Here is a 26,892-nt window from a genome sequence, read left to right as displayed (position 1 = left end):
AGAAGCAAACATTTTGATCATGTAATTATTTTAGCCAGGCAACACCAACAGCTAAGGAAGATACCCTCTTTAGACTGCTTGGGGCCTGCTTCCAGAGTTGAGAAACACTGATAGACGTCAACTTTTTATTTTACAGGTGGGGAAGCTGGTATACCCTAAGGTTAAGTGTCTTTTTCAAGATTACCCACCTTTGGTGCTTTGTAAAGTCCACATTCTCCTGATCAGTCATGGAACTCTTTAACTCTGTTACAAATGAATGAGTATTTATGGCAAAGTGGCCTGTGAGGTTCTTTCTGACTGTGAGAATGTGATTCTGTGAAGTATAGGCATGTTCCTTGTTCTCAGGAAGCCAATGGTTCTGGGAGGGGGAGGGGGCACCTGACATCTACAGAGACACTTATGTAGCAAATGGAAAATGTTAAATCCCTAAGAGATACAGAGTGGAAGGTGAGATTACTTTTAGATGGGAGGTTCAGGGAAGGCTACATGGAAAAAGTGACACAACCTAGAAGTCATAATATAGATAGCATTGCAAAAGATGGTACTCTAGGGGAGAGCATTCTAGGTATAGCAAAGGTAGAGAAGTGGGATGTGGAATACATTTTTTTAAGTGAGTAATTCAGTTTGGCAGTGGCATTGAACATGTGGTTGTAACTATTGTGGTTGATTTGTTTTAGGATGAAAAGACAAGTCTATCTGTAGGCCATGGGGAAGGAGCCAGTGGAAAAGGGTCTACTGTATACTCTCTGGCCTCCTTCCCTACCTCCCTCAGAGTCAGGTATGCTACTTTACCTGCCCGGTTCTATGGTACCCTGAGTTTTTGTAGGATGTCTCCTCCACCTCTATAGCATTTGAGCCCCTACCAGCCCATATTGCTCTTATTGTTAGGAGCCTGTAACTAGCACCATTTCCATTTTAACACATAACATCTAGTAGGTATTATGAAGGAATATTTACTACAAAAAATATAGCAAAAACAAATATACAATCATTTTTAGCTAAATCTCTGAAAATATTATCAACTAAGGCTCTGGGTGAATAGGCTCAAACTTACCTCAGTTACTCAATAACATTGGTCCTACTGAGTGTCTATCCTAAAGTTATCATTGTTACTGGATAGCCCTTCTATTCAACTTTTACTGACATGGATCTAGGACATTAATGGTGAACCTATGGCATGGGTTTCAAAGATGGCATGCAGAGCTCTCTCTGTGGGCACTTCCCCCTCCCCCCCCTCCCCATTCATTACTATAAAGGCCTTGAGAGACTCAAGAGGAGCTGCTCCCTTACCCCTTTTCACTGTGCCTGATGACATTTTTTCACTTCACCTGCCCAGCAGCCCAAAGAGAGTCCTTTCTCCCTCTCCTGTGTGGGCACTTGGTCTTGGGGGTTGGGTTGGGAATGGGGCCTGGCACTCCGTCTTTAAAAGGTTTGCCATCACTGGTTTAGGAGATCAGTCTCAAAGATGGTTCCCTGCTGCTTTGGATATTAATGTTAGGCTGGCTATAATATCTGTCTTGGATTCCTGTGACTTGACATCTTGACCTAAAGGGGTGGAAGCTCCAGTCTTTGCAGAAGGTGCTGAGAGAAAAAGAGTTATTGAATACCCCTAGATTTACTCACCAAATAGCCAGTCAGAAAAATCCCCTCCCAACCACATGGTTAGCTAACTGTTTTATCTATACATGCTTCCCATGTCCCAAAAGACTTCCCTTTATACATCATCATGATTTTCCTGGAAGCCTTTTCCCTCATGCATTTCATGTATAAAGTTTGCATCTAGTAAGCTTATGGGATCTGGGCATGCACCAGACTCATTATACTTTCTCCCCTATTTGAAAAATTTAACTTCCTTGGAAGATGAACAGGGGTGTATTTTGAACATATTGTCCATGTCCCCAATCCAGAACAGTCATATATAGTTTAGGGGGAGGCCTTTCACAGTGTTATACAAGAAAGGGTCTCAAAAGAGCCTTATATAATACCAAATGTACAGGTAAAACTCCACAATTTTCCTTAGAGTTTTGAAGATTCAACTATGGCTCTAACTAAACCCAAAATCAAAGAAGGCAAAAAAAAAAAAAAAAAAAATTGGCTTCTTGTCTTAGAAGGAAATGTGGTTCCTTCAGAGTTTTCCAAATGACATGATACTCTCTCCACATTGGATTTAGGTCCTGGTGTTGACCAGGAATCATCCCTACATTCTCAGGAGAGAAACCAGCCAGACTTGACTTGGTTCCTACAAAACAATTTCAGTCTCAGGGGACTGAGCTATTTCTCCTTCTCTTTGTTCCTTTAGAAGCTCCTTCTCTGTTTTGGACCCACATTCACAAAGTTGTGTTCATTCACTGAGTGACTCCTAAAGAAAAAGACAATGAAGCTTCTTGTCTCAAGAAAATTAAATCACTATCCAATACCAGAACCAGTGACATTCTCTCTCCATCCAGTAATCATGGATGTTGGTGGACTGGAAGTCACATTCCTCACTTTCCTTGAGAAACTAACTATCCTGGGTGAAACTCTTCCAAGGTTTCATCAGTATATAAAATCCTCCAGCTGGGGTCTGGATAAAATTTCTCAATGTCTCTTTCTGTAGGGTATACCAGAATTTCTTTAGGGATGCGTTTATCATAGGCAATTTCTGTAAAGTCACCAGAAGATTTCCTTTGGATCCTTATTCTTTTTTTTATTCGAAAATTTATATTTAATTAATTTAGAATATTTTTCCATGGTTACATGATTCATGCTCTTTCCTTCCCCTCCTCCCATCCCCCTCCTGAAGCCAAGAGCAATTCCACTGGATTTTATATGTGTCATTGATCAAAACCTATTTCCATTTTATTAATATTTGTATTAGGGTAGAGTCTACATCCACAATCATATCCCCATTGTGGGTCCTTATTCTAAATGGCACCCCAAAGTGGATATTTGTTCTTTCAAGGGAAGTCCAAATGGAACTGCATATTCACCTCACAGGACAAGTAAACTCACTTATAAAAATCGTAAAACAAGGTCAGAGGAAGCCCAGAGATGATTAAAACTCCCAAGAAAGGAGTTATTCTAAGTGACTTGGGATTTTGAAGTAACTAGCAAACTATTATGTGAACTTGCAGGGCCTAAGGATTTCATAATAACCCAAACAGTCTAGGTCTGTTTAAATGCAAAAAGAAAAAAAATATGAACATTTATCAACTAGGTATTAGCATTCTAATGATGCAAATGCTCTGTTTCTCATATTAGATACTATCCCTATTTACATAGGATTTCCTATTATAGTGAACTTCAATATTTAAACATTAAATGAATCAGTAAATGCAGAAGTTTTAAGAAATTTACTTTAATGGAATCTGACTTGTGAAGGGAATACACACTAGAAAACTGACCATAGAATTACATTCTGTTTTTTTTTTTTTTTTTTGCCAGTTTCTCTAGTATCCTAAAAAGAAGAGTGTCCAAAGTTGAAAGTTCTGGGTAGTCATTGATAGGCCTTCTCATGTAGCACTCCCATTATAAGGGAAAGATTGACAATTAGAGAATACAGAACCATTGGAACAAGGTTGAGGAAGGCACAAAGGGCACATGATTTGACTGGAGTTACTTTTTTCTATGATAGAGGAAGGGAGAAAGAAGAGAAAATGGGAGGAAAATATGATGATTAAAAAAAACATACAGAGGAGGGGGTGATGGCTTTGATTTTAGTAATTTAAAAGATGGAATTATTTGCCCCAAAAGTATGTATAGCATTGGTGGTTTGAAGTCATAGAAATAGGAAAAAATGGCTACTGAGGGGAATGTTAAAGGAAAAACAAATTTAAATGAAAGGATGATCAATCAACACTGAAGACCCAGCCAAAGGCAGAGAATATGTATTTACAATGGACTCAATCTCATAACTTAGTATAACAGCAGAATCCCAGAATCTGAATGAGATGTAACTTAAAAGGCATCACTTTCCTTTTTTTAAAAAAATATTTATTTTTTATTTTTTAGAAAAACTTTCCATGGTTACATGATTCATGTTTTTATTTTCCCCTTCACCCCCCTCCCCCCATAGCCAGTGCCATTTCCACTGGTTTTAACGTGTTAACATTGATCAAGGCCTATTTCCATATTATTGATAGTTACACTGTCCTTTAGAGTCTACATCCCCAATCATATCCTCATCAACCCATGTATTCAAGCAGTTGTTTTTTTCTTCTGTGTTTCCTCTCCTGTAGTTCTTCCTCTGAATGTGGGTAGTGTTCTTTTCCATAAATCCCTCAGAATTGCCCTGGGTCATTGCATTGCTGCTAGTACAGAAGTCCATTACATTCTATTTTACCACAGTGTATTGGTCTCTGTGTACAATGTTCTTCTGGCTCTGCTCCTTTTGCTCTGCATCAATTCCTGGAGATCTTTCCAGTTCACATGGAATTCCTTCAGTTTATTATTCCTTTGAGCACAATAGTATTCCATCACCAGCATATACCACAATTTGTTCAGCCATTACCCAATTGAAGGGCATACCCTCGTTTCCCAGTTTTTTGCCACCACAAAAAGCACGGCTATAAATATTTTCGTACAAGTCTGTTTATCAATGATCTCTTTGGGGTACAAACCCAGCAATGGTATGGTTGGATCGAAGGGCAGACAGTCTTTTATTGCTCTTTGAGCATAGTTCCAAATTGCCATCCAGAATGGTTGGATCAGTTCACAACTCCACCAGCAGTGCATTAATGTCCCAATTTAAAAGGCTTCACTTTCAACCTATACCTGTACAGGAATTAGAAATCTGATATTGGGGAGTTAACAAGGGTTGAATATGAAATGAAGGATTCTATGTAGTAGCAAAAAAGTGGCCAAGCTGGTGAGGAAGCATGACAAGTAAAAAAGGTTATTCTTTCTTTCTTTTTTTTTATATACCAGGAAATTATCTTAAGTAGAGTTATACAATAAATATATTAAAGTGATGCAAGTTCCAAATACTATATTTTAATCTTGCAGGCACTGAAATGCTATATTTGAAGCAGTTATTTCTAAGGGAAGATGACCATTTCAATTACACTCACATTAGCAATTTTTTGTCTGTGAATTCATTTAAATAAGTAATCATTGAGGCAACTAGATAGCATAGTGGATAGAGCGCCAAGTGGACCTAGGTTCTAATGTGGCCTTAGTTACTTTCTAGCTGTGTGATCTTGAGCATATCATTTAACCCCAATTGCTTAGCACTTGCCATTATCCTATCTTAGAAGATCCTAATTTATACTTTAGAGCAGTGATGGGCAAACTTTTAAAGAGGGGGCCAAAGGAAAGGAAATGCTCATCTGTCAATCTGTTTCTAAGGCAACTCTTTCGAAGTTTCATTGTACTGTATCCTACTCATTGTAATTGTCAGATTAGGAATGATGTCACCCAGCCGGATAGAACATTTTAGGGGGCCCCATCTGGCTCACGGGCCGTAATTTGCCCATCACTGCTTTAGAGCAAAATGTGTACATGGCATGCCATCAAAAAAGAGGAAAGCATTAAAAAGAAAAGGAGAGAGGTAGCTAGGTAGCTCAATGGAAAGACGGTCAGACCTGGAGATAGGAGGTCCTGGGACATTTCCTGGCTGTGTGACCCTAGGTAAGTTGCTTAACCCCGATTGCCAAGCCCTTCCTGCTTTTCTGCTTTGGAACCAATATTTAGTATTGATTCTAAGACAGAAGGCAAGTGGTTTTTAAAAAAAAAAAAAAGAAGGAAAAGGAGAACTGAACGAAGGGGAACAGATGATAGAAAATAAAATTAGTCCAGAAGTCTAAAAACAGTGAATATTTTTGTGTAATAGTTTGCTTAGGAATCAGTCTTGAAGGAGAAAAAGTCAAAGCATGGGGAAGGGAGTCTTTTGGAAAAATGATTAAGAGCTTGAAAAGTAGTTCTTTTTTTTAGTATGGGAAGAGATGGGGAAAAAAGGATTGAAGATTTAAAAATTTATAAGTTCTGTCAACCTAGCTTCTTAGGGGATTGGTTTTTTTTGAAGGTTCATTTATTTATTTAATTCATTTAGAATATTTTTCCATAGTTACATGATTCATGTTCTTTCCCTCCACTCCTCCCACCCCCTCCCATAGCCAAAGAACAATTCCACTGGGTTTTACATGTGTCATTGATCAAGACCTATTTCCATATTATTATTATTTGCATTAAGGTGATTGCTTAGAGTCTACATCCCCAATCATATCCCCGTCGACCCATGTGATCAAGCAGTTGTTTTTCTTCTGTGTTTCTGCTCCCACAGTTCTTTCTCTGGATGTGGATAGTGTTCTTTCTTATAAGTCCCTCAGAATTGTCCTGGATCCCCATTGCTGCTAGCAGAGAAGTCCATTATATTTGATTGTGCCACAGTGTATCAGTCTCTGTGTACAATGTTCGCCTGGTTCTGCTCCTTTCACTCTGTATCAGTTCCTGGAGGTCCTAGAGGATTGTTTTGTTCTAGATTGACACACCTGGCTGTCACAATTAGACTGTGACATATAAACAAGATGAACAGGTCTGACTAGAAAGAACAAAGCAGGCATTGCAATAAATTGCGAAAAGAACTTTTTGAATCAGTTATAATCTCTGAACTGAGTACTCTACTGTAGATGAAGCTCATCTATACATACAAAAGAAGGATCCAACAAGTAGCATCCAAGTATTTTACAAGGAAAGTGATTGAGATTCAAGTAAAAATATCAGTATTCTCTTGTCCATCCTAAAGTTTGCCACAAGAGACCATTGCTCTATTTAGTACAGATTAGCAGCCCATTTTGCTTTGAATCAATTTTTAAAGGGGGAATAAAATTGACTCAGTTACCAGAAGGAGAATCAAGGGGGAACCTAGGTGATTCAGTGGATAGAGTGCCAGGCCTGGAGAAAGGAGGTCCTAGGTTTAAATCTGATCTCAGATACTTCCTAACTGTGTGATGTGGGGCAAATCACTTAATCCCCATTGCTTTGCCCTTACCATTCTTCTGCCTTGGAATCTATACTTAGTATCAATTCTTTTTTTTTTTTTTTTAATATTTTTTTAAACCCTTAAGTTCTATGTATTGGCTCATAGGTGGAAGAATGGTAAGGGTGGGCAATGGGGGTCAAGTGATTTGCCCAGGGTCACACAGCTGGGAAGTGTTTGAAGCCAGATTTGAACCTAGGACCTCCTGTCTCTAGGCCTGGCTCTCAATCCACAGAGCTACCCAGCTGCCCCCTTAGTATCAATTCAAAGACATAATTCTAAGGCAGAAATTAAAGGTTTGTTTTTTTTTTTGTTATTGTTGTTTTGTTTTTAAGGAGAATATAGAAGACTTTTAGAGATAGTACAAAACATTCACACTTGAGACAAGAAAGGTACCAAATGTATGTTACTCAGCAGTTCAGTAGCACTCAGAAAGTGTAGACAAAAGTAACTTATTTATAACTAGTTAACTAGAATGGGAGTCTTACATGGTGCAATTGCATTACAGTGTCAACATTAGTAGTTACTAGCCATCCTATAGCAAAATTGATTCATGCTATGGCCCTGGGAAAAAGCTCAAATAAGCTGATCACTAGAGTGAATGGTGACCAGTTTATTTTTATTTTTTTTAGTCCTTATTTTTTGCCTTATATTTTGACAGAAGGTCAAGGGCTAGGCCAACGGGGCTAAGTGACATGCTATCCACTGAGCCATCTAGATGCCCCTCTCTTTAGCTTTCTGTAGGTTGATCTTTTGCAAAAGGGTTGTGTTGAAGTTATCCATATATGTTGAGTACATATAAAGGCAATGATTAATAAGGCATCCAAATCCTAATAGTTATTGAAAATATTCCTCCACAGACATATTGGGGAAACTTTAAAATTGTGTTTTAGTAGAAAATGAAGTTTATTAGTTTTAATGATAGCTGAGAGAAATTCTGGGCTCTGGTTTTTGTCTTTTAACCTTGGTAATATTTTATCTATGGAAAAATACTAAAACTTTTTTTTTCTTCTCTTTAAAAGATAAAGCACCTTTGTCAAAGAGCCTTTTACTAGTACCCAGCGCCCTTTCCATTTTATTGGCACTACTCTTTCAACATTATCAGAAGTTCTTTGTGTATAATCTACAAGCTGTAAAGAATGACCTGCAGGTGAGTAGCTGATCATTTGTAGAAGACCTCTGGGAAAGGGAAGGGTGAGGGGACAATTGTTTGTTTTTCTGGATTTGCTTTATCTGAATTCAGAACCAGTGCTTAAGAAGGTTAGATGAGCACTTGGAGGATGTTATAGAGGAACTTTTGTTCAGGTACAGTTTAGATCAGGTGGACTCTTAGACCCTGAGTAGAAGTTCCAAAGAGTGAAATTAAGCCCACCCAAAAGTGGAATGAATTGTCTCCAAAGTTTTTTATAACTCTTTGAGTCTATGACTTTATTTTTTAAATTTTTAAAATTTTTTTTAGTCTGTGACTTTAAATGAAATGGAAAAATGATATTAACTTGATGTTTTGTAATTAGAAGGAAAGGGAAAAGGAACAAGCATTTCTTAAGCTTCTACTATATTCCAGGCCCTGAATTAAAGCACTTTGCAAATATTTGATACTGTTAGGACTGGAAAGAATATGGAACTATATAACTTTAGCAGAAATGATTTCATTTCTTAGATGTAAAAATGTCAAGCTGATGACGTTCCTATCTATGAGTAGAAGTATGAGGGCAAAGTGTGACGTATGGCCCTCAGTCTTTTCCTTGCTAAGCCCACAGATAACTTTTCTTTTCTTTTTCTTTTTTCTTTTTTAAACCCTTAACTTCTGTGTATTGGTTCCTAGGTGGAAGAGTGGTAAGGGTGGGCAATGGGGGTCAAGTGACTTGCCCAGGGTCACACAGCTGGGAAGTGGCTGAGGCCATATCTGAACCCAGGACCTCCTGTCTCTAGGCCTGACTCTCAATCCACTGAGCTACCCAGCTGCCCCCTCACAGATAACTTTTCTTAAGCCTGTTTTCAGCACAGTACTTTTGCCAGAAATATGCTGCCCTCCTACATTCAAGTACTTGGAATTTTTTCAGTTGCTCTTTAGCTGTCCACGTTAGGAGTTATTGTGAATACAAAAGAAGGGGAAATTTCTTGAGGACCATCAGTTCTGACTAGCAAGAAGACTATATAACTGCATTTGTAATTTTTCATAAGGCATTATAACTTAATATTGTGGAAAATAAAATGATGATTACTTTTGGGGGTATTATTTAGTCAGGAAAAACCTTTGTCTTCCAGGAATAGTCATTTTTACTTCACAAATCATTAGTGCCCCAGCCATGCCTCTCCTTTTGCTTGGTGCTATTTCCCCTTGTCCTTCCCTTTTTCCGAATTCTTCTATATCTACATTGTCTACCTCAAGAAACTTCAGTTTCCTGACTAATTGGCTCTTCCTTGCCTATGTGACCTTATGGTAGGCCAACTAATTACTTAAGCCTAAGTGGGATTCTACTCCTTCCCATAAACATTTGAGCTGCCCTGATCTTTGAGCTGTCCTTACTTTGTGCTGCACTGATGGATGTTGTCAATATGATCCCAGGAGTCCCAGAGAAATAAATATATATTTATATAAATATCTATCCATTTAAAAAAATAACAGGGCTCTAAGTTCTAGTGTATTTGGTCCCCTCCTATTGTGGCTTAAAGGCCACTCTGCTTAAAGCTTCATAGCAGTGTGCCTAGTTATATCCCTATTCTCTTTCCTGTCTTCCTATGGAGATAATTAGTCCAGATCTTAGCTTATAGAAGTGGAAGAATTCCACCCTGTTTTATTTTGAAGGTATTAGTCCTGGTCTGTTTTGGGGAATTGGTGGGCTGCCCAATGTGTTATTGGAAATTTTGGGGTCCTTGAACTACATTTCCCATGATTCCACTGGCTTCCTGACATGAGGATAAAACTGAGGGGCTGGTGTTCTTTTTTCTCTTTGCTTCCTGTCTTTCTTCCTGGTGGCATGCTGCAGCTGGGATAGGTGGGCTGCTTAAACAGCTTAAGCTAGCATGCATGGCACGTGGCTTCATTTTTTAATGGCTACTAATAAATCTTAAAAAAAAATAATAATTTTAAAGTTATAATTTTATATTCATTTTATTTTTTATACCTAGTACTACTATTCCCTTGTTGTCTCTACTTCACCTCCATGCTCCCTTAGATATCTTCAAGTTAAGCCAGGAGGCTTTCCTTTAAATATACCAAACAAAGGGTCCCATTGCTTTTAGCACAGATTGACTCATCCCTACAGGTGTTTATGTGGATAACCAGCATTTGGAAAAACAAAGGCTTATTCCACATCTTGTGGAATTAATAGTGCATGGAAGTACATTCTGGATCAATAGAATAGCGTAGACACTGACATGAGAATGTGGGCAAATGTGGGACTAGATAGAGGCCCTACAGTGATCATATTGGAATATAATGTTAGATGAGATTAGGTAGACATGAGACAAATTAATAACTTAGAATTTTAGTTCTGTATCTCTTTTTAAAAAAGATTTGTAAAACGAGGCTGCTTTCATTTGGTAAAAATATAAGTCTTCAGTCTTCATTAGCCCAATTGTCAGTGTTTGAACATTTGGGGAGCGAAGAGCAATTGATGGTCTGTATGCAGAGCAGTTATTTGTATGGGGCAGTCATTCCTAGGTTGTTTTGTGGACTTCTAATGATAATTACCATTTGTTCAGTTGAAAGAGGAAGACAGGGGATTTAAGCTTAACTTCAGCTTTTGGTTTCTGTGACTTTGAGCATAGCTATATAAAGTAAATGATATAGAATGTTACTTAGCAGTTTTCCTTGATTGTGACATGGTCGTTTTCAAGCTGGAAGACTATATTGTATATCTTAGTAGCATTCACATTTTATTGAGCATCTTTAGGCCCATAGACTTATCAAGCATTTCCTAAGATCTAAGCCTCAGGTAAATGCTTTTGTTAGTTAGCACATGTGATAGAAATTGTGAGATGGCTTTTTGATGTTCATATCTCCTGTACTATAGCAAATTTTTATTGTGCTGTGTTGTGGCCTGAAAGTACATTTTTTGACACTGGCATAAAATCTCTAGCTCATAGTATGCAAATAAACATGTTTTTTAGCAGTTTGGAAAATGGGATAGGCTGCCTTGGTAGGTAGTACATTCCTCCTTATTGAATAAAACTTTGAGTGAAGACCATATAACTGCTTGGCAGGCATGTTATTTGGGAGATTTCTTCAGGTTTAGATTAGCTGACTTTTTTTTTGACATTTATTAATATTTATTTTTTAGAAAAGTTAACATGGTTACATGATTTATGCTCTTACTTTCCCCTTCACCCCCCGACCTCCCCACCTCCCTTGGCCGATATGCATTTCTACTGGTTTTAACATGTGTCATTGATCAAGACCTATTTCCAAATTGTTGATAGTTGCATTGGTGTGGTAGTTTCGAGTCTACATCCCCAATCATGTCTGCCTCAACCCAGGTGTTCAAGCAGTTGCTTTTCTTTTGTGTTTCCTCTCCTGCAGTTCTTCCTGTAAATGTGGGTAGTGTTCTTTACCATAAATCCCTCAGAATTGTCCTGGGTCATTGCATTGCTGCCAGTATAGAAGTCCTTTACATTCGATTTTACCACAGTGTGTTGGTCTCTGTGTACAATGTTCTTCTGGCTCTGCTTCTTTTGTTCTGCATCAATTCCTGGAGGTCTTTCCAGTTCACATGGAATTCCTCTAGTTTATTATTCCTTTTAGGACAATAGTATTCCATCACCAGCATATACCACATTTTGTTCAGCCATTCCCCAATTGAAGGGCACACCCTCATTTTCCAGTTTTTTGCACCACAAAAATAGATTAGCTGACTTAACTAACTGATTTTGGAGAATCATATTATTTAGTTTCCAATTAATTTTTGATTTGCCTATCCATGTGCCCCTACTAATTGTTATTTTTATTGCATTATGATCTGAAAAGGTTGCATTTGTTATTTCTGCTCTTTTGCATTTGTTTGCCATGTTTCTATGCCCTAGTACATGGTCAATCTTTGTGAATATACCATGTGCTGATGAAAAGAAGGTGTATTCCTTTTTGTCCCTATTCATTTTTCTCCACATATTAATTAATTCTAATTTTTCTAGGATTTATTTCACCTCTCTTACCTCTTTTTTATTTTTTAGTTTGATTTATCTAGATCTGGTAGGGGGAAGGTTCAAGTTTCCCACTAGTATAGTTTTACTGTTTATTTCCTCCTTCAGCTCTGCTAGTTTCTCCTTTAGAAATTTGGATGCTATACCATTTGGTGCATACATGTTGAGTACTGATATTTCTTCATTGTCTATACTGCCTTTTATCAGGATATAATTACCTTCCCTATCTCTTTTCACCAGATCTAGTTTTACTTTGGCTTTGATAGATATCATGATTGCAACTCCTGCCTTCTTTTTCTCAGTTGAAGCCCAATAGATTTTGTTCCAGCCTTTTATTTTTACCCTATGTAGGTCTACCTGTCTCATGTGTGTTTCTTATAGACAACATAGGGTCAGATTTGGGTTTCTAATCCACTCTCGTATTTGCTTCCGTTTTATGGGTGAGTTCATCCCAATTCACAAAATCAGTTAGTTAATGAACAAATCATGGAAACAATAATTTCATTGAAGAGAATGACAATGATGAGACATCCTGCCAAAATATGTGGGATGCAGCCAAAGCAGTACTTGGAGGAGGGGAGAATTTATATCCCTGGGTGCATATATTAACAAATTAGGGAGGGCAAAGATCAGTGAATTGGGCATGCAAATAAAAAAACTAGAAAGTGAACAAACCAAAAATCCCCAGATGAAAACTAAATTAGAGATCATAAAAATTAGAGGAGAAATTAATAAAATTGAAAGTAAAAGAACTATTGAATTAATAAATAAGACCAGAAGCTGGTACTTTGAAAAAACAAATAAAATTGACAAAGTACTGGTCAATCTAATAAAAAAAGGAAAGAAGAAAACCAAATTAACAGTATCAAAGATGAAAAAGGAGACCTCATCTCTAATGAAGGAAATTAAGGCAATCATTAAAAAATATTTTGCCCTGTATGGCAATAAATATTGTAATCAAGGTGATATGGATCAATATTTACATAAAATATAAATTGCCTGTATTAACAGCAGAAGAAATAGAATACTTAAATAATCCAGGATCAGATGGATTCACAAGTGAATTCTATCAAACATTCAAAGAACAACTAATCCCAATACTATACAAACTATTTGACATAATAAGCAAAGGAGTTCTACCAAATTCCTTTTATGACACAAATATGTTTCATATTTGTCATGATCCCAAAGCCAGGTAGATCAAAAACAGAGAAAGAAAACTGCAGACCAATTTCCCTAATGAACATAGGTGCAAAATTCTTAAATAGGATATTAGCAAAAAGACTCCAGCAAATGATCAAGAGGGTTATTCATTATGACCAGGTGGGATTTATACCAGGAATGCAAGGATGGTTCAATATTAGGAAAACCATCCACATAACTGACCATATCAACAAGCAAACCAACAAAAATCACATGATAGATTAGCTAACTTTTGAGGTGTGGGTTATCTTTCTTTGATTTTAAGAATTGAGGTGTTTTTTTTCACTTTATTTTTAAATATTTTTCCATGTTCACACGATTCATTTTCTTTACCTACCTTATAGTGTTTATTGAACACTATCTTGCTGTTGTCATTTACTTCAAGTCTATTCCATTGATCCACCCTTCTATCTCTAAGACAGTACCTAATAGTTTTAATGATTACTGCTTTATAGTATAGTTTGAGATCTGGTAAAAAGCTAGGCCTCCATCCTTCACATTTTTTTCATTATTTCCCTTGATATTCTTGATCTTTTGTTCTGCCAGATGAACTTTATAATAATTTTTTCTAATTCTACAAAAAAGTGTTTTGGTAGTTTGATAGGTATAGCACTGAATAAGGAAATTAATTTAGGTAGGATTGTCATTTTTTTATATTAGCTCATCCAACCCATGAGCAAATTATGTTTTTCCAATTGTTTAGATCTAGTTTTATTTGTGCGAAGAGTGTTTTGTAGTTATGTTCATATAATTTCAGAATTTGTCTTGGCAAGTAGATTCCCAGGTATTTTATCTTGTCTAGAGTAATTTTTAATGGAGTTTCTCTTTCTAACTCTTGCTGCTGGGTTTTGTTGGAAACATATAGGAACGCTGATGATTTACATGGGTTTGTTTTGTACCCTGCAACTTTGCTAAAGTTATTGATTGTTTCTACTAGTGTTTTAATTGATTTTCTTGCATTCTCAAGGTATACCATCATGTCTAAGAATTAAATTTTAATGGTTTGACTAAAATACATGAAAATTATAAATAATAATTGTGGTTGCCAAATCAAAATATTATTGTTCAAAGTTGAAATGACTTTGATAACTTTTATTTACAAAAGAGGTGGAAAGAGTGAAAGCAGAGAAATACAAAAGGGTAGAGAAGACATTAGCCTATCTAACTAAATATTGCTTTGGTGCTTGACCCAGCCAGAACTTGTTGACCTTCAACCAGAATTAAACTCTCTCCAGAAGACAGGAAAGGAAAGCCAGCTATCCATTCACCCAAGTTCCCTCCAAGAGGCAAGTCAAGATGATGATGCGAGCTGAGGGTGACTACTGAGGATGACTTTCTTCCCTGAGCCAACCTTCTTTTTGAAGTTGACTTCCTTCTTGAAGTCCAACTCCTTCTTGAAATCAACTCCCCAGTCCCAGAAATTCAGGGTCTTTTATAGTGGCTTCTTGTCCCTTCCCCTCTTCACAAGGGCCAATCACAGCTTCAAAATTTCCCAGCATGGCTGTGTTTGTGTCAGGAATGAGTGCTTTCAAACTCAGAATTAATAACATTCAAGACTTTCATTTGAAAATAACTGTTTAATTATTTTATTCCCCTCAGTCTGTTTTTTGGGAAAAAAGAAAAAAACTATGCTATTTTAGCCAGTTTTTTTAGTAACAGAAGAACTTCCTCAACCCTTAGGATTTTTTTCATTTCTTTTCTTTCCAACAGATTGCAAAGAGTACAAATGAAACAAACGTTGTAACTCCCATGTAATAGTTTTTCTGAGAAAAGAACTTGAAATATCCTGACTTGTTTTTTGTATTTTTTTGTTTTAGGTCTGGAGATTGATTTGTGGAAGAATAATTTGCCTCGATTTGAAGGATACATTTTGTAGTAGCTTACTTATATATAACTTTAGGATATTTGAAAGAAGATATGGCAGCAGGAAATTTGCAGTAAGTCAGTTATTATCATTCAGTTCACCATTTATCAGATGCCATCTTTGTACAGGGTCCTGGATATCTATGGTTCTGCACTGGGAATGTTGTATCTGGGTTTCAGTCTTTGCCCTGATACTACCTATGTAAGCTCAGGCAAGGCTCTTACCACTTTGGGCTTCCATTTTCTCGTCCATACACTGAGGAACTTGCTTGCTCCATGGTCCCTATCATCAGAGCCATGTTCTACCTTCTTAGAGTGGGAGTAGGGTAGGGAGGGAAAGGGGGGTGGTATCCTTTGTTTTTTTGTGTGATAAAGATGAATAGCTTTAATCTTTTTTGATTTGAGATTATCAGAGCTTCTTGCATCTGGGATAAAGTCAGTTGATAAATTCATAGCTTTAGAGTCAGAAGAGACCTTAGAAGATCTAGTCCAACCCAGTCATTTTATAAATGCAAAAACTGAGGCTCATGGAGATGAAGTGAACTGCCTAGGGTCACAATGACAGTAAGTAGCATAGAATGAATTAAAATCCAGATTTCCTAATTCTAAATCCAGTAGTGTTTTCCACTCTATCATATTTTGCATTTAGAGAGTGTTAAGATGATAGTGTTTCAGAGGAGAATCAAATGTAAGTATAGATATACAAAAGACTCCCATCATCTTCCTGTGTCCTCATAGAGATTAGAAGAGAAGGTGGGTAATAGAACCTTGTGGGTGGAATGTTGACAAAAAGTCACAAAATTGGGAATGTGAGAAGGATGTTCCCAGATCATCTTGGGGCAAAGTCTCAGTCATAACCATGCTAATTATGAGTTCTAAAGATCAGGTTTTTAATTTTAAAAATCATTGTTTTTCATGTTCATTAAAAAATTATATGTGTTATTTTAAAGTTGAATATTGCCTAGGTTGAGATATAAAAATTTAATATATTGCTAAGATTAATTAATATTTCAAAAAGTTGAAGCTCAAAACAAAAAAAAAACTACCCTCCCCCCCAAAATCTTAAGGTGTTATGTAAGGGGGAAAAAGGGGTTTTATGGGTTCAATATATTAAAAGATGGTCGCCAGAGGATTGAACTATTATCAATCCTCAATTAAGAATAATCTCAAATCAAAATTGACTTTTATGGAAGTGTGTTTACAATTAAGAAGAGAGAGAGGAAATAAGGAAATAAGAATCTAACCCAGTAAGTGATTTATTACAATCCTCTAATTAATCCAGGTAGATCTTAACCCTCAGCTGAGAGTTAGAGTGCCAGAGGCCTGGAGGTGAATGGAGCAAAACATCATTCACCAAGTCTACTAAAAGAATTTTTTTAAGAGAAGTTCAGAAAGATTGTCAGTCTTTAACTTACCACGTGGAATTCAAAGTAGATATTTAAAGCAGTCTCACCAGGGTCTCAGCGCTCCAACAGTCCTCCATGAACCAGAAGAGGTCCATCATCAGACGTCTCTTCAACCGAAGACCTCTTACTCACTCAACTCCCTCTTTTTAAAGGGGTCACTTATGTGTCACTTCCTGTGCCTCCCTCCTAATTTGCATGTCCAATTACAATAGACGATTCTTATAGTACTGCCTAGGGGGCAGTCAGTTGATTCTGATTGTCACTCACTCTAAGACATGTGGGTTACTGGGTTACGGTCCTCCCAGAATTAGAGGTGTTCCCACCTTTGGTGATTAAATCTAAAGATGGGCAGTGTAGACTTAATCTAATTATCACAGTTGGGAATTTAATAAAGTTGTCATTCTTTGAAGTCAAAAGGCCTTTCTGGTATTATATATGAATACGTTTTTTGTATTTTAAAATTTTGGCCTATTGAAGTTAAATGAGACAAAAAGCATATTTTAAGTATCTCCTATGTGTTGGGTGCTGAAGATATAGATGGAAAGAATAAAACAGACTATTCACAAGGAACAAGGAGACAACAAGCCCACACATAAATATATGCACAAGAATATGAAAGCAAATACAAGCTATTTAATTATAAGAGAGTTTAGGAGAAAGGGCATTAGATGTTGGAGGATCAAGAAAGGTTCATGTGCAAGATGTTGCTTAAACAGTATCTTGAAGGAAGAAGAGTTTTCTATGATGTGGAGTTGAAGAGGGAGGACATTTAGCCATGTAGAATGGCCAGTATAAAGGCACAGGGATTAGAGATGGAACATCTTTGTGTGAAGAGTAGATGGAAGGCCATTTTGTCTGGATTACAGAGACCTTATTGTGATGTGCAGGTAACCTTTAGTTCTTGAAAGTTATGCTAGGTGATATAAGTTCTAGAAAGCCCTAATGAGCTAAAAAGATTTGGAGTATCAAAGAATTGTTGAATTATGCTCCAAAGATGGGCTAGTTAATTTCAGAAAAGCTCATCAACTGAAGTTTGGCCTTTTTCTGATCATAGCAACCTATGAAGCCATATGGAATGTTTGCTATCTGTGTCAGTAGGTACCTGTCACAAAAATTTAAATATGAATGTGAGAATAACAATAGGTTATGTTTCTTAATGTAGTGTACTGAGCTGATTTTAAGTTAATGAATTAATTTTTTGTTTGTGAAACTTCTTCTTTTTTTTTTTTAAACAGTCCTTCTTACTGGGGTCCTGGATTTTGTCAGCTTTATTTGACTTGATCCTTGTGGAAGCTATCCAGTATTCCTTTGGTATCACAGCCAGTAACTTGCCTTCTGGTTTGTAAGTAACTCCTCTAATAGATTTGCTCAATTTAGAATTAGACTATATCAAAGGAATTGTTGAAGAAGAAAAACATTTTAATTTTTCCAATGTAAAATCATTTGATGTTAAAAATGAAACAGCTTATCATGTTTAATTGCAAGGTGTCCCAAAAGATTAGTGTCAAATTTTAATCAAAGAGGAAAAGTATTTTAATTTTTTGCTTATAGATTCATTTGATTATATGAAAAGAAAATCTGTTGTGTCTAAGTACAGGGTGTCCCCCAAATCTATTAAAGCTTCAAACTACAGTAAGAATTTTGGGATACCGCGTATTTTCACATCTTCAGTATGTTCTGGAAACAATTAAATTTGAGTTACTTTTTCTTACAACTTTTAACTTACATAGTTTAGATGTTAGTTATGAATTCTGTCACAGTTTTCTTATAGATAAAATTAATTCTTTATGGTAGCATAGCATACCTTTCTTAAAACTTGTGACATTGTCTTCCAAAAGAATTGTTAAAGCTTAAACATGTAAATTTCAAATATGAAATAAGCTTGTCCAAAATCAAACTTCTGAGCAATAATTTTAGAAATTTTCATAATTTGATGTTTCAGAGCAAGGTATCAGTTTTAGAAAGAGAATTTTAGCATGCCACTTTGAGGAGAGGAAAATGAGGATTGGAGTGTGTGTTCTTAGGTTCTTCCTTAATAAGTGTGATTACTTGGGGTAGTAGATGTGATGGGCTGAGTCAGGGAAGAGGAGTGAGAGGATGCATAGCAGGATTGTGATCATCTGATTCTATAACCATGGAAATTCTCTCCCTCAAAGAGCTCCTGCTTTGAAACCTGATGTTGCACCCCAATTTTGGGAGTATATAGCAGAAGTAATGCTTATTACTGCAGTTCACTACTACTGTAGGTTCATATTTGAGGCAGGAGTCAGTGAATTAAGTTCTTATCTTTCAGAATCATCCTATCCACAGTGATATTCAAAATGATGTATCAAAAAACACTAGTAATAGTTTATTTTTCTGGAGCCTTCCTTTATGTTTATGTATATCATTAGTTGTCATTGACTATTAGAATACTTCCTACTCCACCCTCCCCCCCCTCCCTGCCCCTAACTCACTGGCTTTGTTGATGATACCCACATCTTTTTTCTCTCCTTTCTCTCCCTACCACTCGGTCTAACATCTCTCATGAACATTCTCACTCTAACTCTGCTTAGCTCAAGTCATTCATTCTCTTCTCTAGTGCCAATTTATATAGCTGCCCCCACCATTGGAAGGTGTCTGTTGTCAGCCTCGCATTGACACTCCTACTTTGCATGTAGTACTCCTCAAGTGTTTGTTAAATTAAAGGGAAGTATGAGTCTGCTGCTCTGAGGGTGGCTATGTTTATCCTGACTTTACTCTGAGCCCAGAATTCGCCTCCACAAATAATGTCGAGCCTGTAATAGAATCTACTGTTTTGATAGAACTTAACAAATGAAATGTCTTTGTATAGATTATAGTTTGGCATGATTAATCATAAAAATAGCCAGACTTTTGCTGTGTGTATACATCTTCAAATTAAGTTAATATCTAAAATAATTTACTTTTGGCATTTTACAAATGGCTGAGTTTTAAAAGGAGCAAAATTTTTTTAGCACATTCACACATTCTAATAGCAGTTCTGTACTTGACAAACAGGGATGCTTATGGCTGGTTGGTGGCAAGCATTTAAATATATCTCAATATTATTTTTATTTTGTTTACTTTTTAAGAAATGTTTGGCATTTATGCATATTTTGAGTAAAATCCTGTATTCAAAAAACATAATATTTAGAACAGATGTTTATGTTTATGGCATTCATAGATACTACATGTTATAATATTCTAAAACTTGCTGATATTGAATTATAATTCAATTTTGAGAGACTAAAAGAAATAGCAGTTTATTATCCTACATAATAATTTGGGGAAGACTGGAAGTAGTTCTGTGTTAAATTCATTATGTTATATAAAGTTCTGTTTGACATTAAAATCTTGACTTTTTCCTATCTTTCTAGTCTTCTTTAGCATTTCTTCCCTTTATGCCCTCTACAATCTAATCAGTCTTCCCTTTTTATTGTTCTTCATACACTGTACCCTATTTCCCATCTCATTTCTTTACTTTACCTGTCTATGCATGTCTGGAATGAGCTCCCTTGGCACTTTGGCCCCTTAGAATCCCTGTTTTCCTTGAAGACTTAACTCAAACACCACTTTCCTATCCAAGGTTACTTTATATCTGCTTCGTATTTACAAATATGTGTGTGTATAATGTCTGCATGCATATATTATACATTATACACTGGTATGATATATTGTGTTAAGATGATAATGTGTATATAGTTACACACTTTATATATGAACATGTATACTGTAATGGCAGTGGGTTTTGGGGATGATGGGATTAGATGTTTAATTAGGCCAGTATCAGAAGATTAAACTATTTTGGGAAGGCCAACAGAACCAGTGTCAGTAGGATGACTGTGAAGTGACAGGCTAACAAATCCAGTTACATGGTTTTCTCCCCCTAAAGAATGTGAGCTTCTTGAAGTTGTTTCTTTTTTTTTTTTTGTATCCCTATTGCTAAGTGTAGTGCCCAGCACATAGTAGGTATTTAATAAATCTTTGTTAATTGATTGATTACTTTCCTTATAGATAACTCCCACATCCCTATATTGAGCCCTAGACTCTCTTCTGGACTATAATCCTATATTACTGACTGCCTTTTGGTCATTTTGAATTGGATGCTATAAAGACATTAAAAACCTAGCATTTAGAAAAACCCATTATCTTTCCCTCCAGATCTACTCTTCTTACCAATTTTCCCATTTCTCTTGAGGAGATCACAATAATTTGAGTCTCTCTGTTTTGCAGCTTTAGTGTTATCCTTGCCCCCTCATTCTCTCTTACCTCATCCATCCTGTTAGTTGCCAAGTATTGTTCAGTTTCTTTTTTAGATTCCAGATTCCAGCAGGAACATGTACTACATGGAAACCATTTTTCTCCATGTCACAGGCCTTTTTTTTTTTTCTTCCAGTATTTCAGTCTGCCCAGATCCCAAATGGGTACTGGAGAGTTCTTTGCTTTTTATCCCGCTTTTCACCAAGAGCCCTCAAATGTTTCTCCCCAATTAGAATGTGAGTTCTTTGCCAATCTTGCCTTTCTTTTTGTAACTTCAGTGCTTATAACAATGCTTGGCACAAAATAAGCATTTAATAAATGCTTCTGTTTTTATTCATTCCTTCTTTTGATCTTCATAGCATCTCTTGCATCAGTCATCTCTGCTCATATGGTCATTATTGTAATGCAGGGTTGCACCAAAAGCTCTTGCTTTTGCAAACCAACTGTAGCAGCTTGTCAGTTAGAAAGGTTTAGAATGTTCAACCAGCTTGGGGGCTGGGCTCATGGGAAAACTGTTGGAGCTAGGCTATAAATATCCCTGGAGTTCCAACTGAAAGGCCTTTTGCCTTTGGGGCATTTTGAACTTTGTCTGTTCTTTCTAGACCTCTCCCTGACCTCTCCATTGCATCCTGATATTCCCCTGGATTGGACCCTGGGAGGAAGGGTGGTTTAGTGGTTGGACATTGTCGGTTTTAGCTTCTGTAGGCAGGAAGGACAAACTAAATCAAGCCATCCCCTTATCTAGTGACTTGATAAATACTTTTACCTCAGGGCAGTGAAACCTTCCCTGACTGAGAGAACCGACCTCTCTCAGTCTGACCCTCTCCTGTGACCCTCCCCCCAGCACCAACTTTCTCCCTAGCAGCAGTTACAAGACCTTTTTTCCCTCTGCTTACCCCGACATCAATAAATCCCCTTTGATATCTACACAAAGCCTCTGGTGAATCATTGTACTTGATATTAGGGCAAAGGCTGAAGAGTGAAGGAATGACTTTACTTTTGTTTCTTGAGGACAAACCTAGACATCCATTTTGGGCAGGAAGTAGCCAGTGGAGACTTCCTGTAGATTTCAGTTTCACTGGCAGGGAGGAGCTTCTTGTCTCCTCCCTCAAGGGACCTTAGAAATTAACAAAAAACCTTTCAGCCAGATCCATATTACTTCTGGCTGACTCATTTCTCTTGTATCACAGAGATAGCCTCCCTGCCTGAAGGACCCAGCCCATTTCCTCCCAATACCCTCTGTCTCTAGCCTCAGTGACTACCTTGTTGGAGTAGCCCTTCCTATAATCCCCATTCATCCCTTAACTTCCTATATTCCCTCATGCATTCCTCTACATATGAACATTGCCTTTTTATTTCATTACATTATCCTAGTATTTCTCACTTGTATGCAAGTCAAATCAACAAGCATTTGTTAAGCACCTGCTATGTGTCAGAAACTATTAAGAGAAAAGCAAAAACCATCCCTGATTTCAAAGGGCTCATAATCTAGTATAACAGACAACTGTCTATAAACAATATATTCTCTTCAGAATAAATTGGAGATGAATGTAATATTGCAACAGCCTCTAATTGTTCTTCCAGGCTATCTGTCCATACTCATTCCATCCCTAACTGCAGAGTGATTTACCTGTACAAATCTGACCACACTCCCCTGCTCAATCATTAAGTATTTATTACAAGGAGGGACAGCTAGGTGGCACAGTAGATAGAGAACCAGGCCTTGAGTCCAGAGAAGTGGCTTCAGATGTAACTTCAGATACTTGCTAGCTGTGTGAGCCTGGGTAAGTCACTTAATCCCAGTTTTCTAGCCCTTTCCTCCCTTTTGTCTTAAAATTGATACTAAGGCAGAAGGGAAAAGAAAAAAAGACAACCAAGTCTGTTTTCTCTCAAGATCTCTTTATTATCTCTGATAATCTGATAAGGACAGTTTAGTTGATAAGGAAATAAAAGACACTGAACATCTTTTAGCTCATGCTCTAGGAGCATGGAGTTTATTATATATATTTCAAGACTCATTTCATACATAAGAACCCCCTTACCCCTGAAACTTTGCAGATGCACAGAAGTTATAAATTATGTCATATCAAAACACAAAAGGTCTCATTGGCTTCAGAACAGACCAAGACCAAGGTTGAATTTTGACTAGGTTCTTATCAGAAAGCCAAGTCGGGGAATATTTTTCTCAGGGTTGAATTGCCCCTGCTAAGGTTTTGGCCTTGGCTATACCAGGCAGTTGCATTCCTGGTCAAAGGGGAAGAGTGTTAACCTTTTAAATGCTGGCCTGCTAGGAACCTAAAGCTCTTCAATAAGGCCACAATACTTTTCAATAAGAAATCACAAGGATCACAAAAGGGGTCAAAAGAGGAGTCTCAGATTTTTATCTATTTAAGACTCTGTTTCTCCTATTGGCTTCCCACAGTTTTCCATGAATTTTGCTAAATGTTGGGATTATAAAGACAAAAGTGAAACATCCATACCATCAAAGAGCTTACTTTCCAGTGGGGGATTTGTATATCTACATGCACATGCACACATACTCACACACACACTGTAAGAGTTCAAAAGGACCGCCAAATTGTAATAATTAAAATTAAATTAAAGTTAAATTATGAGTCTGTTAGTAGCTTTAACAACTTAATCAAAGTAGAGATAGTAAAGAGAGGGAAATGTAGGAAAGAGGTAGGGAGCAGTTTAGCTAAATTACCCTTGTGAGCCTTCAGTTTCCAATCTCCAGTCAGAAATCCATGAGAGTCTTCAGCAAGAGTCCCCAGTACAGTAGTGTCTCCAGGAAGAGTGTCACTAGTGCAAGAATGTGTTTTCAGTCAGAGTCATCAGAGCAAGAGAGTACCTTCAGCAAGAGTCACCAGCACCCGAGTCCAAGTCAGAGTTCTTTACTTCCTGCTGGAACTCTCTTTATAAACAGTTTTCTCTACCCACTAGTTCTCCTGTGTTACATCTCAGGAAACCAATCACAGTTCCTTAATTTGCCTGGCACCATCCAGGGGGGAAGTGATTATGGGATCAATATGGGATCAATTTCTTGTCAGTTTCAACTTCCTTTCTCTGAGGGTGTGTCTGTACTTGCACATCTCAATGGTAAATGCTGATTGATTACATCAAAGAAAATAAAGGGAGAGTAATTCCCTTTTCACAACACACACACACACACACACACACACACACACACACACACACAAACACATGCGCGCATGCATTTATGAAACATAAAAAGTAGCTACAAGGTAACTTTGGGAGAGAGAACACTAACAGCTGGAGGAACAAGGATGCGTCTCATATAGAAGTTGGTGTACTGAATCTCCAAGGAAAGCAGAGATGAGAAGTGGCAGAGGCAGAGTGAGATGAGGGGGAGCTTATGTAAAAGCTTGGAGATGGGAGATGGAACATTATGTGCCAGGAAGACAAGCCAGCTGGTATGGTTAAATAATGTATAAGGTATTTGGAGAGGTGGGGATGGGGCAGGTTATGAGTTTAAATGCCAAGTAGAGAAGTCTGTATGTGATCCTAGAGGTAATAAAGATCCCTGGGAGTTTATTAAGTATCAGAAAGGGGTGACAAGTTCAGATCTTTGCTTTAGGAGAGTCACTGAAGCATGGTTTGGTTTGAGGAGAGACATAGGACAAATGACAACGGGAAGCTATTGAAATACTCTGGTGCCCATTTTCCAGCCTTATTATTATTTCCCTTCACTTACTCTATGGTCTAGCCAAACTGGCCATGTTATTATTCATGACACACTATATTCAGTACTTTAGTGCTGACATTATTTCCTTTCCTCATACCTAGAATGCACTTCTTCTCACCTTGGACTCTTAGAATTCCTTGTTTCATTCATAACCTAGCTCAAATATCACTTCTACATGAAGTTGTTTTTGATTCCCCCGCTACCATTCCTTCTTTGCCCTAGAATTACCTTAATTGAAGTGACTTGTCCAAGATTACACAGCCAATATGGATCAGAGTGAAGACCAACTTCAAGGCTGACTATCCATTATCAGAATGTAAATCATAAAAGAATTTGAGTCATGTCTACCTTGGTTGGTGATCAGTAACTGAAATTGTCTCCTCTGCTTAAAAAGACCATTTTAATGAAAACATCTCATTACCTTTTTGGAGAAAATTTTATCCAGACAAACAGAGAAAAAGGTAGTTCTATTAAAGCCCGTGTTCCTGTGTTTTGCATTAGTCTTTGAAGTGATGATATTTGTGTCTAGCATTGTAGGGAATCAGGGAAAAATTAAGCAGGATTGGGAATTTGGGCAAGTTTCTAGGTTTTACTATTTGCTTTTCAGTACAAGTTCAATAAAATAAACTTTTTATATTTATAAGTTTCATGTTTCCCATAATCACAGAGATAAGGCCTGTCCTGTGGCTTCATTGTTATAAAGAATTACCAGTTGAGAGAACTCTCTTAGCTGATTAGGGTCATTGTCTTCTCTGCCACTTACATAGAGTCTTAGGGAGTGGTCTGGGACATTTCCAAGATTATGGGCCTATCCCAGGGTTATACAGCCATTAGATGTCAGAACTAAAACTTGAACCCAAGTCCTGCCGACTCTGAGATGAGTTCTTTATTGATTGCACCACCCTGGCTTTAGTCACACTATGATAGCCACTTAGCCTCATAAAATCATTTTAATTTTGGATTATGTAGGAGTAAATTTCACTTCCTAATTTAGGGACCAAAGTTCCAGTCTACATTCAGCTTTCATTGTGTAGAGGAGTGTCCTGTGCTTTATAAATCTTTATGCCAATTGAACTAGCCAGTATAGGTAAATAGTACCATAACCTTAGAATTTACTTGATATTTTTTGAGAAAACCATTTTATTTTTCAATATGAGTTTGTAAAACTAGAAACTTTCTCAAACATTTTATGGAACCCAAAAGTTTACTGTAAAATTAGCTTTCAGTTTTGAAAGTAGATCTATTTGACAAAGAATGATCTAATTATTTTTTACTTTATCAAAATCTGACAGGACAGGGAATATGTGATGGTTGTAACTATGATCTATAAGGTCTTAGAGTAGAAATCACAATACATACATACATACACACATATGCGTGTATGTATGTATTGTGATTTCTACTCTTTCTTAATGTGCACCTGGCAAGTAGTTTGGCTACAGTTCATCCCTTGTGCTAAAAGTCTTTAATAGAGTTTTCTTCTTCCTGAGATCTTTGGTAATTTTCACATTTCCCCTTATTATTCACTTCTGCTGTCTCAGCCTCCTCCCGTGCTGGGGAATTCACTTTTCATTGGCTTTGATCTCTCCCTCAGGTGACTTCTGGAGGGACAAATGGGCCACAGATGGATGCCAGGCCATTCCACTCCCCCACTTCTGATGGCGACAAATACACATATTAGAATTCTGTCCCAGTTCCTTCTGTTCCTCAGTTCTCTGGCTCAACATTATTATAGCACAGCATACTGTGTGCTAACCTGACCCAGCTTTTGACTTTCTTTAGTGTAGGAGTGGAATGGACGTGGGGGGAGGATGAGGCAGGAGTTGAGTTCTCTTATAAGCCTTTGGATTGACTTGTGTAGCCCTGCCAGAGAGTATAGTAGTAAAGGTTTCTGAATAAGCTCATTAGGGATTAGAGTTAGCCTTCTCTACTCCTAGTTCATTGGGTTATTATTACCTCATTAAGTTTTTCTGAGGCCTTAAACCCCGAAGAGAGCTGAAATTGTACATAATTTCTATTTTGGAGAAGTTGAGAGAATGTGAGGATTGAAGAAAGCTTCCATCTTGTTGGTCACATAACCCAGAATCCTAATTCTATCCAATTTTTCTTCCAAGCTTTTAGTATCTTGTGTATGAAGATTTTATATTCACACTGTTTTTGAGAAATAAAGCCTTCACAAACATGAAAAGATTTTTCTTTTATTTGAATTTTATTTCTCTTTAGAATACTCATTTATTTAAAGGCATTAAAAACTGTTCCTCTTAAATTTCACAATTATATTTTAGATTGTCCAGAAGATTACTGTAAAGATTTGTTAATGAGATTATAGATCTACAGACTTTCCCCAAGCTGATCAA

General features: G+C 37.1%; 1 protein-coding gene across 1 annotated transcript in view; it reads left to right on the top strand.

Moving 5' to 3' along the window:
* Positions 1–26,892, top strand: part of UBAC2 (UBA domain containing 2) — a 284,290-nt gene that overhangs the window by 17,073 nt on the left and 240,325 nt on the right. Inside the window, exons 2-4 of the mRNA XM_044670551.1 lie at positions 7,978–8,105; positions 15,118–15,237; positions 17,805–17,911. Of these exons, the coding sequence (XP_044526486.1) occupies positions 7,978–8,105; positions 15,118–15,237; positions 17,805–17,911 (355 nt within the window). The remainder of the gene's footprint in view (positions 1–7,977; positions 8,106–15,117; positions 15,238–17,804; positions 17,912–26,892) is intronic.

This window comes from Gracilinanus agilis, chromosome 3 (genome assembly GCF_016433145.1).
Source record: "Gracilinanus agilis isolate LMUSP501 chromosome 3, AgileGrace, whole genome shotgun sequence".
Lineage (NCBI taxonomy): Eukaryota > Metazoa > Chordata > Mammalia > Didelphimorphia > Didelphidae > Gracilinanus > Gracilinanus agilis.
This window is presented reverse-complemented; position numbering and strand designations above follow the sequence as displayed.